The 18,375-nt window shown below is 32.8% G+C and overlaps 2 protein-coding genes across 5 annotated transcripts in view; one reads left to right on the top strand and one right to left on the bottom strand.

Annotated features, from left to right (window-relative positions):
* The window catches only part of LOC125070311 (sodium/potassium/calcium exchanger Nckx30C), an 89,434-nt gene extending 83,134 nt beyond the window's left edge, over positions 1–6,300 (bottom strand). For 3 of the 4 annotated variants that reach the window (XM_047680120.1, XM_047680121.1, XM_047680122.1), the window contains exon 1: positions 5,582–6,300. In XM_047680120.1, coding sequence (XP_047536076.1) covers positions 5,582–6,289 — 708 coding nt within the window. In that variant the 5' untranslated portion in view covers positions 6,290–6,300. The remainder of the gene's footprint in view (positions 1–5,581) is intronic. The other variant, XM_047680123.1, reaches the window with a different exon arrangement.
* A 4,830-nt stretch (positions 6,301–11,130) lies between these two features.
* On the top strand, positions 11,131–18,192 carry LOC125070301 (nicalin-1). The gene is made up of 10 exons (XM_047680102.1): positions 11,131–11,404; positions 12,051–12,238; positions 13,202–13,388; positions 13,744–13,874; positions 13,987–14,199; positions 14,500–14,721; positions 15,500–15,667; positions 16,379–16,469; positions 17,037–17,166; positions 17,576–18,192. The coding sequence occupies exons 1-10, from the start codon at positions 11,230–11,232 to the stop codon at positions 17,715–17,717; spliced, it is 1,647 nt and encodes a 548-aa protein (XP_047536058.1). The 5' UTR covers positions 11,131–11,229; the 3' UTR covers positions 17,718–18,192.
* The last annotated feature ends 183 nt before the right edge of the window (positions 18,193–18,375 follow it).

Genomic DNA, 18,375 nt, shown 5'->3' with positions numbered 1-18,375 from the left:
AGTTTTTAGAAATGAACTTGAAATTGACCGCGAAAAAGGCCAAGATTGTCATGGCGTCTTGAATGACGTCACACCTCGCGAAACAGCCGTGTTTGTGTATGACAGTCAATTGTGTTTTTTAATAAATAATGAATTCCTCGTATTATAAATACTGTATGGTGTCCCAATGTGAAAGTACAACGATAAAAACGCCAGACAAATTATTCATATACGTACCAAACAATAAATAAATACGAATAAAGTGGTTAAATGGCATGGAGGCAAGATGCTCTTATTTTGTCAACTAATTCCACAATTTATTTCTGTGAAGATCATTTCGATGTAAGTATTAAATACAACTTGATATATCTATTTATAAATGTATAGTAAAAGAAATGAATTTAGCAAATATAATATATCACACATAACCTATAAAATGTTAGGACTAGAATAGGATTTTATGATTTGTTTGAATTAAAATATTATTTTCGTTTTATAAAATGTAATTATTCAAACTCTTTTTATTTTTTTAGTTGCCAAATGATATGACTAATTATACAGAGTATCATATTATGGGTAAAGACACAAGTGCGCATGAAACCAGGTTGTATACCAACGAAGTTCGAATGCCAAGAAGATATATGTTGAAAAAACAAAGTTTGTCAATAATCGCAGAGTGTTTGAAAGATCCAGAACCAAGTAGTACCCCCAGTTTATCTGCCATAATGATAATTGATTGCAACAACGTAGCGTTCCGCGCTTGTTTCGCGAGGTGTGACGTAACGCGACTCTGATTGGTGTTTAATGTCACGTGATTAAATGCCTCATTTTGTCGATTTTATTTTCCAAAAATATAATTAATCTTTTATTATTTTTGTAGAAAAGTTGTTTTTTTATTTACTAATTATCATGATTTATCATTAGAAACTCAAAGCCATCCGATTTATTATTACTGGAAACAAGCCTATTACACAGACTACTTTACCATTGAAACCTAAAAAGCAATACGAATTGCCATTAGGTACAGACAGATAGGTAAAAACAGTAGAGTAGACAAACAAGGCATATTACTCAATGCATGATAATATTAAAGATAAAAAACCTTGGACTTAATATTGTTTTACTTCTAGGCGGCTAAAAAATATTTTTTGTTTATTGACATAGTCTGTAATTGAAATGGTGGAAAAGAGTAACTACTGAGTTTCTTGTCTGTTCCTCTAGATAGAATTTACTTTACGAACCGGTGGTAGCTTTAAATTTAATTTAATACTGTAACGTGTCGATTCGAAAGTGCTTTTATGAGCCTACTCGCATAAAGAATATTTTGATTTTGGCGATAGAAAAAGTCAACACCAGTAATATTTGAAGTTGTAACATGTTTTACGATTATCGTATCTATCAATTGATACAAAAATTATCAACAAATTCTGAAATTTGAATTCACAATCAAAAATATTTTCTTACATTTTTAATCGTGTCTAGTAAATTATGTTTAAAAATTTTGCCATCTGTTTTCATTTGTAATATGTTTTATTCAGTTCCTACAAGCAGCTTTGATCATAATTTTACAAGATTTTGATGAATGTAAAGCTAGCACCAGTTACGAATGTAGATGAGAATAGCAAAGAATATCAGTAGTTACTCTTTACTATCAATCAAAAATCATAGGTATGTTTTGTATAAGGCAATTGAATTTTAACTCCACTATTTTTTATCATATATTAATATAAATCCTGTATTAAATAATAAACCTTGTTTGTAGATGATTTTTATATATATTAAATAAATAAATACCCGAAGATATAAAGTGAGTAGAGGAATTTGATTAATATAGCGCCATTTTAAATACAGATACCAAAACTATTGTTGCTTGAATCTCTGTTGTTCGTCTTTAAAGGTTCAGCCTCATTCTCTTGACAGTTATTAATATCTCGCGTTGTATTTTTGGTAAATGGTTGTTATAAGCACTTCATTCATAAAATTCATTTATAGAATAGAAGCATTCTTATTTTAAATTTAGACAACATTTATATCGAAAGCGGCATCGTCCGGATGAATTGATTTTGTGTAACTTGTCTATAAACAAAATCGAAATAATGTTCTCTACATATAATGTAATGAATAATTACAAAACAGAATTATTGAAGATTAATGTCTCTCTTCTGGGCTTCAAATCTTTTCTTTAAAAGCAGTCTTATAAAAAAGGGTTGGAACGTATTCTACCTCGCAGCTATGTCATTTGTTGGATATACTTTTATATGTCGATACATGTTCAGCAGATTTGCATCTGATACATGTTATATCACGATGATTTTTTTAAATCGATCAATAGTAAATGAAATTAATTAAAAAAATAAAAACTCAGTCTTGCAAGCTCGGTTTGCCACTTGCAACGTTTGGCTTAATCGAAATTGATTGTCAGTTTTATCTATAATTTAATAAATAAAGCGTCGGTTCTATAATTAAAGTTAATAATACTTAAGTTGTAAAACTTATTTGAATCAGAAAACATTAGAAAACCGGAATTATATTCGGAATGATATATAAAAACTACAGTTACCGTCTGCGTCTTCGCTCACGTGTGTTGGTGGAGGGGTTTTGTATGCAGGTTTTAGGGATAAAAAATTACGTATGTTCTATTCCAGAATGTTAGCCGTTCAGCCGTTCTAGCGTGATTACACAAACATCCATCTATCCAAATTCAGATTGTCTGCTTACAAACTGATATTTCTATCAGTTTGTAAGCAGACAATTACACGAATATTATAAGATTTACAATTTCACAAGTTATCTACCTGGACGTCCAAGAGATAAAATGAATTCTCCTAGATATTTGAAATCATTTCCTTCGAAATACATGTCTATCTGCTCGTATCCAGTCAGCCGAGACGAGTGTTATACGTGTAAGCTGTTCCAATTTAGGAAGTTTCACAGGCGAATATTATTCATTATTTACGAAAATACTTAAGATCACCGGGGTTGCATTTTCAAAATAATTAAGATAATTGTTAAAAATAAATTAGATACTAATAAAGAACTATAATTTTGTCGCGAACTTTATTTAAAAAGATATATATATATATATCATATACAACAATTTTGAATATCTGTGATAGATTTTAAATTAACATGGTTAGTTTTATTACTACAAGTATTTAAAACGGGATATTTACCATGTTTTTTTATTTTTATTCGGTGGAGCTCGATATTTAGACATTATCTACGAATGTCTTGTTCACGACATATAGTAGATATATATCTATGATGGTTTCATTGCTTAAACGGACAATCCTTAATATTCATTATATAGTCGCATCTATCTATCTTAATGAAATATACATGTGTCTAAAGTACTTGAATTCCAATCACATAATTAGCTTTTAACGAAGTTAAAAAAAAAACAACATGATTAAAATATTGTTAGAAAGATTTATCATTTTATTTAAAGAAACTTAACAACTTCCAACAATATTTTTACAACAAAGCAACACTTTGAAAATATATCAAAAGATTATTACAGAGATCGCTAAATCCTTTTAAACGTATCTGATCTTAACTTATAATGATCAAAGTTGACTGCGAATAATGTGCAAGCGAAGTTGGCAGAGATCTTGAGAACTTGGAATGTTAGGTATATTTTATATGTGATGTCTGTAGATGAAGATATCAGAGCCAAGATGCATTGCAGTGTTTCCGTTATGAAAATACAAACATTTACCGCATCTCTCATCATCTCTATCTCATATAAAAACGTCTACGAAAACTTAAATTATTGGATGTTATCAATTACTTTATTGAAATTTTATTATTTTTATTTTTTTATTAAATAATTATCGTAAACAAAGCAATTTGTTAACTAAGGACAATGTTAATGTGCTCCTTTTAGTTTCAATAATTATAATTAATATTTGTGTGTTTTTTTTTATTTAATGATATTTTAACTAATTATCTTATATTTTCTTCTTATTAGTCATCAGAAGGACCTTTGGTTGATGGTTTTATTGATATGAGACTCGCTCAACATAACAATGCATCATTTGAACAGTCAGGTATATTTTATACTACATTCGCGTAGCTCCCTCGTAGGCTCGTAGCCTATCGTAGCAACCAACGTAGCGAGAATACGGTTCGTTTAAAAAGTATTTTGCATTTTATCATTATTGTTCAGAATAAAACCGCATTTTAAATGTAAAATAAATCATTCTTGTTTTGTAACGTATTTTCATTTTTGTATAATGGAATGTTGAGAAAAAAAAAAGTTGTAATGATGGTTTTTAAATTAACGTTAATGCTAGTGTAATTTTAATTTGAAAATTACACTAGCATTACGGTTACTCCGGTGTGGAATGTGAATTTTAATATTAGAATATGACGTATATTTTGCAGTTTAGGTTGAACAAATATAATTTTTTTTTAGTAATTACATTTAATTATTAACTCATCAAATAATTCTGTGCTACCCATTATAACCATTCGAATTTCAGAAATAAATTTCTTTAGAAACAACTAGATATATATATGTGGCTACTATCAGAGTATTTATATGCTTCAATGAATTTCTCGTGTATTCTCGATTCGAGTTCCATTTCTTGAAGAATGTTGTGATAAAAATTGTTGTAACATCATTGAACCATTTTTTTTTCTTCTACATAAAATTGTCTTTTTAACCCACAGACAGGTCCTATTACGGTTCTATTACGGTTCTGAAATAGAACCCCGTACATTATCGCACCAATTAACAAACATAATTTGTAATATTATTATGTGTGTATATAAGCTATGCATATAACAAAAATCACATCATCACGCTATGACATTCAAGATCCACATGGGATAATAGTTCCACACGCGAACGTTGTAATAAAATTTAACCCAATTCCTGGCTCCCGTAAGAACTTTGTTGCTAATCGACGCAATAAAAATACATGAGCTTAATCAAGTCAAAATATACACGAGGTCACGCCAACGTTACATAAGCAATCAGAGTACGGGGCGAGTCAGTAGTCGCCATAACAACGCACCTCAAACAGCGCTTTCTAATAAACAAAATATCATAAACTCCGTAGTGTTTATCAACTAGTTATCATTTACAAAATACCTATACGAACGTGTCATATATATCCAAATGACGTTCACGTGAATGTCAATAGTTTTGATACTTGAAATCATTAAATCAGTAACAATATAGTACAATCGAGATATCTTGATCTACAAATTAAAGCTTACGCTACTTTGTTTTCGATATTTTAAACGTTTCATGTTTGCGTACAGAAATCACGAACGTTGGTAAATTATCCTTAGATTAAAGTTAATGTTGCGCGTTTGAATAATAGAACCTAATGGATGTAATATTACGAAAGGTTATAGTTTCATGTGAGTTTTACGACATCGAAACGATAAATATTATATATACTTATATGGGTCAGGTTAATGTTTCTAATAAATAACAAGCTCTATCTAGTTATTACCTATAACGACATGGATTTGATGTATCAAGTATAAGTGTGCCAATTTTGTCTGATTGATTTGTATCAAAGTGTGCGTTTATATGTTAACCAAATCCATGTCTGAGTGCATGCAAGGTCTGTGCGGGCGAGCTCACCGTAGGCATCAGCTGATCAGTACTCCTGACTCTCGTCACCTTGTTTTTGTATATCAGCTTCTTCACCGCCCTCTCCACTTGCTGGTTCCATCTCATGAACAACACGTACGCTCCATACAAAGAGAACAGTACCAACGCCTCCTGCCAGTATATAACATTATCACGGAAACAGTATATCAACACAAGGAGGCTGATGGAGTAAAAGGTGCAATCGCGGAAGAGAGGCCACCAGGTGAGGGACAGCGTCGTGCGCGAGAACAGCGCGCAAGCACCGATCACGAACAATATGTTGAACACGGCTGAACCGACGATCGTCCCTATGCCGACGTCGTCGAACGACACGAACACGCCGATAATAGATGTGAACAGCTCAGGAGCTGAACCACCGGCTGCCATAAAGGTAGCGCCGGCGACATCGTCTCGTATCGCGAGTCGTTCGATGATCACGTCCAGCGCCGGCACGAAGAACTCATCGCAAACTATCGCGAGAGCTACGAACATGTAGCCCATGCCTATCACGTGGAAGACGATGGCGCCGGAACGACGTTCTTCTTCGGTGAAGAGGTCCTCCGGGAAGAGCGGGGTCCTCTCCTCGAGGTCGGGGTCGGGGGCGGTGAGGTCGGTGAAGTCGGTTGCGGTGAGGTCGGTCGCGTTGGGCTCGCCGGCCCGCGCCGCCGCCAGCAGCGCGAGCAGCAGCGCGCCACCCATCCCGCGCTCCCGGGGGCTGCGAGCACACTGACGGCCGAGATACGACGCGGCCCGATCGCTATCGACATTACTATTCTTTTCCGAATTTCGACTACATTCGGGATGGCACAATTTAAAATTTAGAATCGATAATCGAGTTTTTATAGTAATATTAATAACAGTAATATTTAAAGTGCATAACTTCAGTCATAAAAGGGAAGTAAATTAAAACCTATATCATTTATACTTAAGCAGTTAAATGTATTCCAAATATTATTTATTTCTTATTTGTAGTGTATTTAATAATATTTAAATACATTTTAATAAATTCAAGACTTATAATATAAAATTACAATTATCACAAGAGTAAATCATTTAAAAAAAGAAACATAGACTGATATTCATAGATTTTCTAACAAAAATCTAAGTAATTAAATAATAACTAGAATCGAGTAAAATCGATACATCGTCAAATTATCGATAGTCACCGCTCTATCCCGCGCCCCTCGCGCCGCCGCTCGATAGCGCCGCACTGCGCCGCGCCGCCGCTTCGCGCTACGACTGGATGGACCTGCCCTAAAAACAGTCTACGAAACACTTCCAATGCGTGCATTCGTATACTATAAAAATTACATTACGTACTCGTACTATTGTCTATGATTTGTGACAAGAATACTAATTGAAACAAATATAATAAAAAATTAATACAATCAATTAATCTAATCTCTAGGCAGAATACAGTTAAACCTTAACCTAAAATAATTCATTACACATTGTGAAATTACAGATTAAAAAACGTGATTTCACGCGGTTTTTATATTTATGTAGGTATTGTGTTTAATTATCACAAGTACGTAATTATGTTCACAGTATTTTACACATTATACAATATGATAATAAATTAATATTCTTATTGTAAAACTAGGACCTTATGTTAGTCACCGATGCCGAATACAAATGTATATAAAAAATATAGCTTACGATTAAATAAAACATTAATTAGCGTCATTAATTCTTACACAAGTAATAGTAATTATAACTTGTAGGAACATACAATTAATGTAAATATATAAGATTTTCTGCATCAATATGAATTGAGTTTGTATTAAATATATTTAAAAGTATATCGACCTCAAATAAAGGACAATGCTGGAGACTATGTATATACAATTGTAATACGTACTTCAAAAATCCTTAAAACGCGGAAGCGTATCTGTAGTGCGACAGTAAGTTAACTTTAATAGAATAAAACTTTACGATTAAGGTATTAAGGCTTAAAATAGCACGATGAAGACACACAAAACTGCCGTTTGTTCAAGGAATCATGCGCGTTTTGAACAATTTTGCACTTTGTACAAATATGTACCGTATTTACATATTTATAAAGCATAGATTGTATTGAACATTTTTTTACACGCCCAACGCTTCCTTGCTTGTTTGAAGTGGACTTAACTTAAGGCTTTTTCATTTACTTGAACGTGTGCTTTCAAATCACTTCATTAACACTAATTTGCTCTATTTGTTTTCATATTTTTTTTTTTTAAATGTCATGTGGAAGAAAACTGGCTTGTGTATGTATTGACAGTAGTCTTATGTTGTGTCGATAAAATCTGTATAGTTCGTGACGAGCGAACATTAACTTAGTTTCCGGAGCAAGATAGGACAAAGTTACTATTGCTGTTCTTTTGTACGTCCTCCGTGCAAATAAAAATAAATTTGTCTAGAGGACGAATGACATTTACTTCGAAAAATATGAACATGCATACTATTATAAAAGACATTGATTTGAATTTAGTTATATAATTTACACCTTATAGCACTCAAGAATAATGTAGTACTAATTTCTACCAGTCAACTATTTTACAATTGGATATTTTTTTTAGTTCCGGGGATTACCCCTTAGATACAAACAAACAAATTTTACCTCTTTGTAACATTAGTATTGATTAAAAAAGCCTCGTTCGTCTAGTGGCTATCTTATGGAGTGCACACGAGCTGCTTCTAGTACTTCTCTGTTTAGCAGCGTGGTTCGTACGAGCGACATTACGGCACAGCCTTCCTTCGAGGTGTACGAGGGGAGGGCGTGGGGAGAAGTCAAATAGGTAATGGTCGGGGCAGAACCTACTAGATTGAGACGTTTCCTAGTTTGGGCCCTCCGAACACAATTGAGACTAGCCTCGCCTCCGCTGTGGAGTGCTGCCGAATGCGTACGAAGGACCATATTGGATGACCGATGAAGGCAGATGCCTCAATGAATTAAAGGTCATTAGAATCAGTCAGGACCTGGGGGGTCCTATCGCGGATTCTAGACTACATAGCTGGTTATCTTTTGAAGGAACCCCTTTATCTGGTATCTAGCAGTTGTCTTGTCTGGTACATAAATACCGCACAGCCATGACTTGCTTTCGAATATAAAAAAGAAATGTCATTTGCTCGCGTACACATTATTTGCAACCATGTTAGTGCGTTATGTTAACAGTTCAATTTTGATTAAATAATATGTATAAATAGGGTTTATTTATATATATTATTGATAGACTCATAAACTGCATCATAGTCCAGGATCACTTTCGAATTAATATATTTGATGTATGCAAACTTTTAAGATTAAACTAAATGAAAAGATCGAGACTGTCCATGAATAATTAAAATAAAAATAAAAAAAGAACTGGAGTAAAAGATAAAATTATAGCATAAATGTATGCATAGTCTCAAATTCGCGTGTTATTAACAGATTGAATTTTTATTTTTTGTTTATTTGCAATTTATTTGCGTCTTTTAAACTCAACAAATGTTCCGTAACCATAAATTCTTAAGCTTTGTCCAAACAAGCCGCTCATATAGTGGCATTGGTGCAGGAAGGCTTGGATCAACGAACAATTGCTAGAAATTTGAATGTATACCAGTCTACAGTTTCTAGAGTATACCGAGGGCTTGTAGAAACCGGTTCTTACAAAAGGAGATTTGATACCAGCAGAACTCGAGCAACCACCCGTCGTGACGACCGATTTATTGTTTCAACTTACCTACCAAATCGGTTTCGACATGAGTGCAGGAACAATATGAAGGTGGCTTAAGGAAGAGGTAATCACCCCTTTTAGACTAGCAAATGGTTCTGCAGATCACAGATAAGTTCATTTTAAGAAGTGCGCGTGAACATCTTAATTTAACTGAAGACTAATGGGCCTATAAATTGTTCATGAGTTCGATGAGTGTAGGACATGTTTATATGTTGCAGAAGAATTTATAGTCGATGTGGGGCGAGATGTGCTCAAACTTGCACTGAGGAGCGTGTTCCTTTTGAAGGCGGTTCGTTTATGGTGGTGGGGTGTCATTTCGATGATCGGTCTAACGCAACTCGTGTTCATCGACATAGTTTCTCAAAACAGTAGAAGAGGTGGTTTGATGCCACAACAATGTAAAATAGGAGTTTTAGAAGCTCAGGAGTTTTAGCTTATATGAGATTAATAGGCGAAAAATTTACTGTGGTGCAAGATAATGCCCGACTCCACGCCGCTGCATCGACAATATTGCGAAGTGGTTGAGATACATGCGTACCATATATTGGCCAACTGGATTTTAATCCCAATGAGCATGTTTTGGACAGTTTAAAAGCAGTCGTATAGGCGAGAAATCCTGTGCTCACAATAGTGACAGCACTAAGAACAGCGATTTCACAAGAATGGAACAATAATCCGCAAGACAGCTTAATAAATATAATTAGATTTATGCGGAACCGATTAGAAACTATAATAAGGGCATGTGGAGGCAATACATCTTGTTAAAAATAAAACCAGTGCTTCAACTATTTTTTAATTGTAAAAACCAATTTTTCAATAAACCAAATAAAACTATTTTTTGTTACACTTATCTTTTTTTTTAGAAAAATTTAATAGTCCAAAATACAAACATAGACTTCAGGATATTATACTACGCAGTTATGAAGAACCAAACCATAGGTTTCAATTTAAATCGATCTAAGTTTTAATAGTTGGTTAAAATTTTAAAATAAGGAATCCGTTAGTGTATATATAAAAACTTGGGCGCCCCTGCACTCGACGTGAGAGTCTCATTGTTTTGCCTAAGACTCGTACCAAGTTCGGTCAAACTGCAATAGCATATGACGGTGCGCTTCTTTATAACAATAAACCCTCAGACATTAAAAATATTGACTCGTTCGACATATTCAAAAAGCGACTGTCCCAATACATTATTACAAAAGATCTGTCTAAGTATGTAGAATCGTATTTGTGTTTGATGATTTCATGATTTGTATGTTATTTTCTACAGTGGAAAATGTAAGTACGACAACGAATATCTGTAAGTAGTTTTAATTTTTTTAAAATTGTGTTCTCATGTAAGTGATGTAATGATTTAACTTTATGAGAATAAATAATCTTTAAACCTAAACCTATATTTTAAAACTATTTTAAAAATAACCTTATTCAGAATCCCTAAGATAGAAGGTAAAAATGATAAACATTAATTCAACTTTCATTTTGTATAATCAAATATATATAATAGCAAATCATTTCATTCAAATTATTATAATACTGTCGTTTCGAAACCACAGGTGCCAAGTAAGGAAAAATAAAAATATTCATACCTATATACAGATGTTTAAATCATGCCTGCTGCTGCTTTTAAAAATATTTAAGTAAAAATATCAAATATAAGATAACTGCATTATATATTGATACCAAAAATTGTTTATTATTTTAATGATATTAAAATATTTCAATATTTAACATAATATATATTTAATATTTCTTGATAGTTCCATAGCTTAAAATGGAATGTGAAAAGTATAGACAATAGACTTTTATCATTTTATCTCTGTCAAGTCACGTAAATGTCATTGACCGAAATATCACACGTAAGGTTTCGTTAATGGGATTGTATTGATAAAAATTGATTTTGTGTTAATTCTATTTAAAAGTGAATACAAAACAGTTGCTACAATGTGGCTCGATCAAGCGGACGGTTTTGCGGAGATATTTAAAGGATATCTACCGTATTATTTGCTAGTCGTTTTTCCAATTTTTATAATAATGTCGCCCGCGAACCCTGTTGCCGCTTCACATGAATTTTCTGTGTATAGAATGCAACAATACGATCTACACACCGTACCCCATGGTGAGTGTAATTGATAATTGCGTGTCCCATTTATAATATCGGAAATCGATATATTTTGAGGTTATAGAATTTCGAGTTAGAATAAAAAAAATACATAGTATCTTATCTTTAAGTTCTAGTTTCATAAAACTGTTCTCATATTGAGATGTTTGCTTAGTGATAGTCGAAGTACATATCGTTGATCTTAAAATGTTTAACTCCATAATAAGGACATTACAATAATCTTAAGAATGTTGTATTTATTATTAATTACTGAAATAAAACTATAATAAATATCGAAACTACGTAACCTTTTCCCATTAAAGTCATTGTAATTGACAATTATGTTTTGTTTAAATTAAAATTTCCTTAAAATTAACCTAACATTCAATTGCATGTAATTAGCATATAATTTAAACAGTCTAATGATACAAAGTGACATGATTATGATGGTGCAATATATTTAATTTTCTAGACTTCAATGCCATAAAGATGCTTTGATTTTTTCTGGTGCTTAGAAAGTCAAAATTTTAACTTGTACTGATTTCATACATTTGGTTATTTGGAAACAGGTCTTATATATTAATATATAAAAAAATATTTTCTATTTATATAGTCAAAATTAAATATGAGAAAATAATATTGTACATTCATGTATTTAACATAGGATGCCGCAGTGCAAGCTTCAATCTCGAAGGCCGCTCCTTGACCTCCTGGAGCATGTCCCGTCACTGTGTCGTTGCCCGTATCCAGGATATTACCATTGACCAGTTTGTCGAAACCCGCAACAAGGCTGGAGCTCTGCTACTAGTGTTGCCAAAGAATGACACAATGCTTACAGATGAGCAAAAAGAGGTTTGTGATTCTTTTAATTGGAATAGCATTAGTTTCATTATTGTTATATCCTATATTTGAATTTAATCTCTAAATACTAAATTTATTCCACGCACTTATAAAATTAATATATCAAGTCAAATCTTTTTGTAAATCAAGTGAAAGAGCATGGTCAAAAAAAACACTAATAAAACGAATATCAGACAACATTTTATACACTTCTACCAAATCACAGGTCTATCAAAGTTGGTCAGTTTTTTTATTGTCTTTGAAGTAAAATTGTAATAAACTGGTGTATTACAATAATCAAGGTGTATTCAAACTACATTGGAATTTACTGCTTTCAAATGAATAGATAAAGACTTAATGGTTGATAAATGTTACTTTCTGTCAAGGAGTTCTTGGACGACACCTTACCATGAACTTGAATGTAGTTTCTCTGATGTTTTTGTTACTGGACTGATTTATTTATGCAATAATAATACCAGTTATTAAACAATAAGGGATATATGATCTTTTAAGGCAGGACCAAAGTTATCTGAAAATCAAATTATGTTGAATTTTACATTTTTGACCTTCTCCACAATAATTATCTTGAACTTTGACCACGACAATTATGTACCTGTGAAAATATGTAGTGTATAAAATCATGGGTGTAGATTATTATTAAATGAATTAGATAATAGGCATTTAACTATTTGTATTTACACTTTAGGGCTTGATTCTATTTTGTGCCATTTGAAATTACAGTAACAATATTTGATTTGAAGATAAAATTATACTTTTTACATAATTCTTATCCTATAAATATAATAAGACCTATTAAAATATTTTCTTGTATTGCCATAATGTAACTTTAAGATTGCCATAGTAAAATAATTTAAATTTTTGAGTATTTGATATTGTTATTACTTCTATTAATATTTCCACAGCTATCTATTATAAACATCAATATTTTTAACTAATAATATATTTTTCCTTCAGCATATTAAACTTTTGGAAATGGCGATGATGCAGCAAGAAATCAGTGCTCCTGTCTATTTCGCTGAGTGGACTCCGGACTTTGAGGACATCATCAAAGATCTGCAGCACAGCTTCATCACTGATGATAAATCTGGAACAGCTCTTGAAGCCATGTTTAACACTGTTTCGTCTAATGGCTATCAGATTGGTAAGAATTGACAAGCTTTTTAAGTGATTATTAATTCTCTTCTGACTATACTGTCATAATACTCATTATCCATTCCATACAAAATAAATTAAATATTTATTATATCATAATAAGGTATTACCTGTTGAGTACTATGACTTTGTGCTATATACTATAATATTATTTTTCCTTTTATTTTTTTTTCCTTTTCCAAAATAACTTGAGAATCTAAAATGTTTGATTTAATTAAATTTTAATTATTAGAAAGGAATACTTGTGTAATTGGTGTACATTACTTTTGTATGAGTTGTTGATATGTAGAAAATGAGCCAATTTTTTTTTTTTTATAGTAATAAAGCTGTAATTTTTATTCTAGTTGTATCGGCACCAAATCCTCAGAAAATTGACTCCAAGCCCGTGACGATTCATGGAAAACTGGTTGGCAGATCTAGTACACCTCAGACTATTGTGATTGCTGCACATTACGATTCTTCAAGTATTATACCGGTCAGTCACAAATTTATTATATTTGATGCAATACAATGAACACTGGGTTTTCCTTACGAATATATGCGTCCACCTGACTACGCCCTTGATAATTGTAAACTTTTTTCGACAGGAACTCTCCAACGGTGCTGACTCAAACGCTTCAGGTGCAGTTGCAGTATTGGAATTAGCGCGTATCTTCTCTCGTCTCTACTCATCTGTTGCTGTTCGCGGTGGCCCATCTCTCGTCTTCGTTCTTATGTCGACCGGTCATTCATTGAACTACTTTGCCACTAAAAAGTGGTTGGAGGAACAGCTGGATTCATCGGACGCATCTTTGCTACAGGTGGGTAACGGATTGCCCAATTTTAATAGATTTCATTTGTTTATATGAATCTATAAATCTTTTTTGTTAAATTCTTACAAGTAAAAATAAAAATTATTAAAAAATAGTTAGTATATAATAATAAGATGCATTTTAACTAAATATAATAATGGACTTGGATCCAAATACAAATCTGGAATTTGGACAAATTCTAGAGTTGGATGGAAAGATTTATAAAAGAAATTCTTTAAGTATGTATAATCTTAATATTTTCGTTTATTGCCATAATAAAATTAAAAAAATGTACAATTCTCTCAACAGGATATATCATTTGCAATGTGCTTGGACTCTATATCATCTGGACCGCTCACAATGCACGTATCGAAGCCACCTAAAGCTGGAACCCCTGCCCAATCCATGAAATCAAGACTGGGCGTACCGCTTGTCCATAAGAAGATCAACCTGGCTGATGAGCTACTCGCATGGCACCATGAAAGATTCAGTATAAGGAGAATGACTGCGTTTACGCTCAGTTCTTTGCAGGTTTGAACATATTGTTACTTAATCCATTTCCAAAAAACATAATGCAGAGCAAACCTTACAAGGTTATTTTCGTATAAAACTCATCGCAGATTATTAGTAACATTGCAACTAATTTAAAGATAGATAGATTTTTCTTTTATGTCTATCTATGTAATAAAGTAACTCTGACTGTCTGTCTGTATGTTACTCTATCACAGCCAAACAAGTAAACCGAATTTGATGAAATTTGTTACCAAGCAAGCTTGAACTCCTAAGAAGGTCATATAAACATTGTTTTTTTATGTCTATATCTTACACCCGATGCCGTACCTCTAAAATGTGATCGAAGCCGCAGGCGACAGCTAGTTAGTAATAATTATCACCATCAGTATGTGTCAGTCCACTGCTGGATATCTTCAAAGGTACACCACTATCAGCTCTCTTCCTTCAATATTTGCCCACAGCCTTACGGTTATCTTTATATTATAATTATAATTAATAAACAATTTATAATTCGTTCCTGTATAATTTATTCCTCAGATAAATAATTTTTCCCTCACTAATTCACTCTAATTGACTTTTCAATGTTAAGATACTTCTTTGCCTTTTCTCCTTTGTTTGATGTAGACTAAAGGTAAATTGGGTTCTATTTATTCAGAATTGGACTTGGAATACTTTATATAAATTATAATTATCAAAAAGAGTGGGCAGAGAATAATAGAAGAAAGTAATAAATATTATGTCGAATTCAATATTAGCATAAGATACTTATTAAATTTATTTTTCATTATTTTTACAGAGTCACAAAGATCCATCCCGGAGCACAGTGTTGGACACCCCTTCGGAGAGCTCACTCAAGACGCTCATCGCCAACGTGCAGGTGACGGCCCGCGCACTCGCCTCGCACATCTACAACTTGACCGACGAAGAAAACACAGAGGATTCAGAGCTGTTTGACGACGCACTGGTAAGACTTTATGGTATAATTTAATATCAATTCTAGTAAACGAAATTGTCCTATTTTTATGTATAATAATTGTCATGGTGATCGGTTGAAAGATATAGATGTCAGAGCGCCATCTAGCGGTGAGTTATTCTAAGTGGATACTATAAATTTTCTCTGTAATTTTTTTTTTAAATACCTGTTGGTAAGTGGTCACCATCGCCCATAGACATTGGTGCTGTAACAATATATTAACCATTCATTGCAAAACCAATGCACTACCAATCTTGGGAATTAACATGTTATGTCCCTCAGTGGCTGCACTTACACAAACTCGCCCTTCTACCCGAACACAATATTACTAAGTATTTATGTTTGGTGGTAGAATGTAGTGATAAGCCGGTGGTACCTATCTAGACACGCTTGCACAATGCCCTACCACTAAGTAGATGTATATGTTAAATCCTAAATAAATCTCAAACAGATGCCAACATCTATTTTTATATAAAAAATATATTCTATATAGCAATCTGATCGCTTACATTATTGTACTTGCGATATAAACAGTAAACTTTTTACTATTTTTCTTTTTTAGTATTTTTTCTTCATTTAAACAAAATTACATACGATCGAGGGAAGCATGATGTTGAAATAATTATATTTTACAATAATTCAGACCAAAAGTATGTTTCATTTAGCAGTGAATAATGTTTTTTTTTTATATTTGTTTTGCAGACCGTAGACGAATCGTCCATTAGACATTGGTACAAATACCTATCATCACAATCCCGAGCACCACAGATTATAACGACAACAGCTAATGGAGGTTTGTAAAGAATATATTTAAGCTATTTTCGAACTCCTCTTACTCGATTCGACGAAGATTGCGTTTACCGAAGCTTTTCACGAATCGATAATGAATATGTAATTATCAATTAATTATACATAATTAAATCTCTCGATCAATGACATTTGAATTGACGCCATATTACAACAATAGCATTGATAACAGCTTGGTTTGACGATAGCCAGTGATATTATTTGTTTCTTTTAATATGAGTAATAAAAGTGTATATTTTAATGTTTCTTCTTTTATCGATGAAAAAAAAATGACAGTAGCAATAGCGTTGCTTGCACGAAATGAATTAAATCTTTTTCTCTTTATTGAAAATTTAATCGATTCAATTGCACATTTAATCAAATGCAAGTAAAACAATTAATAAACTTACCTAAATATTGTTTCGCTACTCGGCTACTAAATTATTAATCTATAGAGAGAATACTGTCGAAAAAGTCACTGGTCATCGACAGTACGAAACTATCGAAATGATCGATAGAATAGACACGTATACGTACGGGTGCGTATCGATAGTACAGCGTGCGGTGTCCGCAGGCGTGTCGGGCGCGCTGGAGCGCGCGCTGTCGCGCTACATGGAGGTGTCGCTGGGCGCGCCGGGCGTGGACCGCCGCGAGCCCGAGTACGCGCTGTACGCGCCCACGCGCGCGCTGCTCTACGTCTACAGGTGCCCCCGGATACATTCTAACACTGCCTATGATAATTAACGACCTCCGTGCTCGAGTAGTGTGTGCACCGGTTTTCATGGGTACGCCACTCCGAGGTCCCGGGTTCGATTCCCGGCCGAGTCGATGTAGAACAAGTTCTTTAGTTTTCTAACATTACCCATAACACAAGTGCTTTAGCTATTTACATTGGGATCACAGTAATGTATTTGATGTTGTAGAATATTTATTTATAAATTTGACCAATGAATTTCTAGTCGTGACGTCACAATATACTATTGAAAAAATATACTATTGAAATGTGCCGTGTTGGATTTCAAATAAAAGATGCTTTATCAGAGTAGAAAAAATAATTATAATCGTGTTATTTGCATACTCGTGTGTATTAATTTTTTTAATCTTTGATTTCAGTGTGAAGCCAGCAGTTTTCGACTTGATTTTGACGCTTGCCATCATCGCTTACCTCACTCTCGTATACTTCGTGATACAGTTCTTCCCAAAATTCTACGAGGAGTACGCCAAGGTCATAACCGGTAAGGTAAAAATTAATTAGTTTTGATGATTTTCAACTTCATCAAGAAGCTGTAGAGTCGATATCAGAACGATGTACAGTATATGTTTGGCGAAATCAGATTCTCAGTGATTTGGTAGAGAAATTAAAATGAGGGTTAATTGAACTCGATCTTAATGCAAAGTCGAAAATAAAGTACATTTGAAATAATGCAAAAATTCAATTTTAGTCTATGATATACATGTATCGAATTATACTTAAATGGAAGTAGATTTTCTTATAAATTAATAAAATATTTGATTAGAACCTTTATAATGTTAAAGTCGTCAAAACTTCTCAATAAACACGAGTCATTGTATTTAGTAGAATATAAATATATTTATCTACAACAACTATTCCAAAAATGTTTTCTGTTGATTACATAGATAGTAGACACGAGTAATAAATGTAGATTATAAGAGAAATTTACTCAAAGTAATTATTGAGTTATATAATCTGTTTTCTAATTTTAAGACAACTGTGAATTTTATTTATTAAAAGACGTTAAAACAATTTATTGTAAGTATTATTATCAATAATTTGCAGGATTTTTTTTTTTTTTAATTTTTATCCTAATTTAGTATTTTTGTTTTGGCAGTACTATTGAATAAAGGAAATACAAATATCATTTGTTTTACAAAAATCGTAATATTTTTAGGTA

Source organism: Vanessa atalanta, chromosome 17, assembly GCF_905147765.1.
Source record: "Vanessa atalanta chromosome 17, ilVanAtal1.2, whole genome shotgun sequence".
Taxonomy (NCBI): Eukaryota; Metazoa; Arthropoda; class Insecta; order Lepidoptera; family Nymphalidae; genus Vanessa; species Vanessa atalanta.
Note: the sequence above shows the minus strand (reverse complement) of the source record. Positions and strands in the feature narration are given on the sequence as shown.

Bases quoted from the DNA above. Each gene is read 5' to 3' on its own strand.
- LOC125070301 (XM_047680102.1), top strand. From the start codon at position 11,230: ATGTGGCTCGATCAAGCGGACGGTTTTGCGGAGATATTTAAAGGATAT. The intron at 14,722-15,499 runs GTTTGAACATAT...TTATTTTTACAG, and splicing joins TTACGCTCAGTTCTTTGCAG to AGTCACAAAGATCCATCCCG. The intron at 16,470-17,036 runs GTTTGTAAAGAA...CGGTGTCCGCAG, and splicing joins AACGACAACAGCTAATGGAG to GCGTGTCGGGCGCGCTGGAG.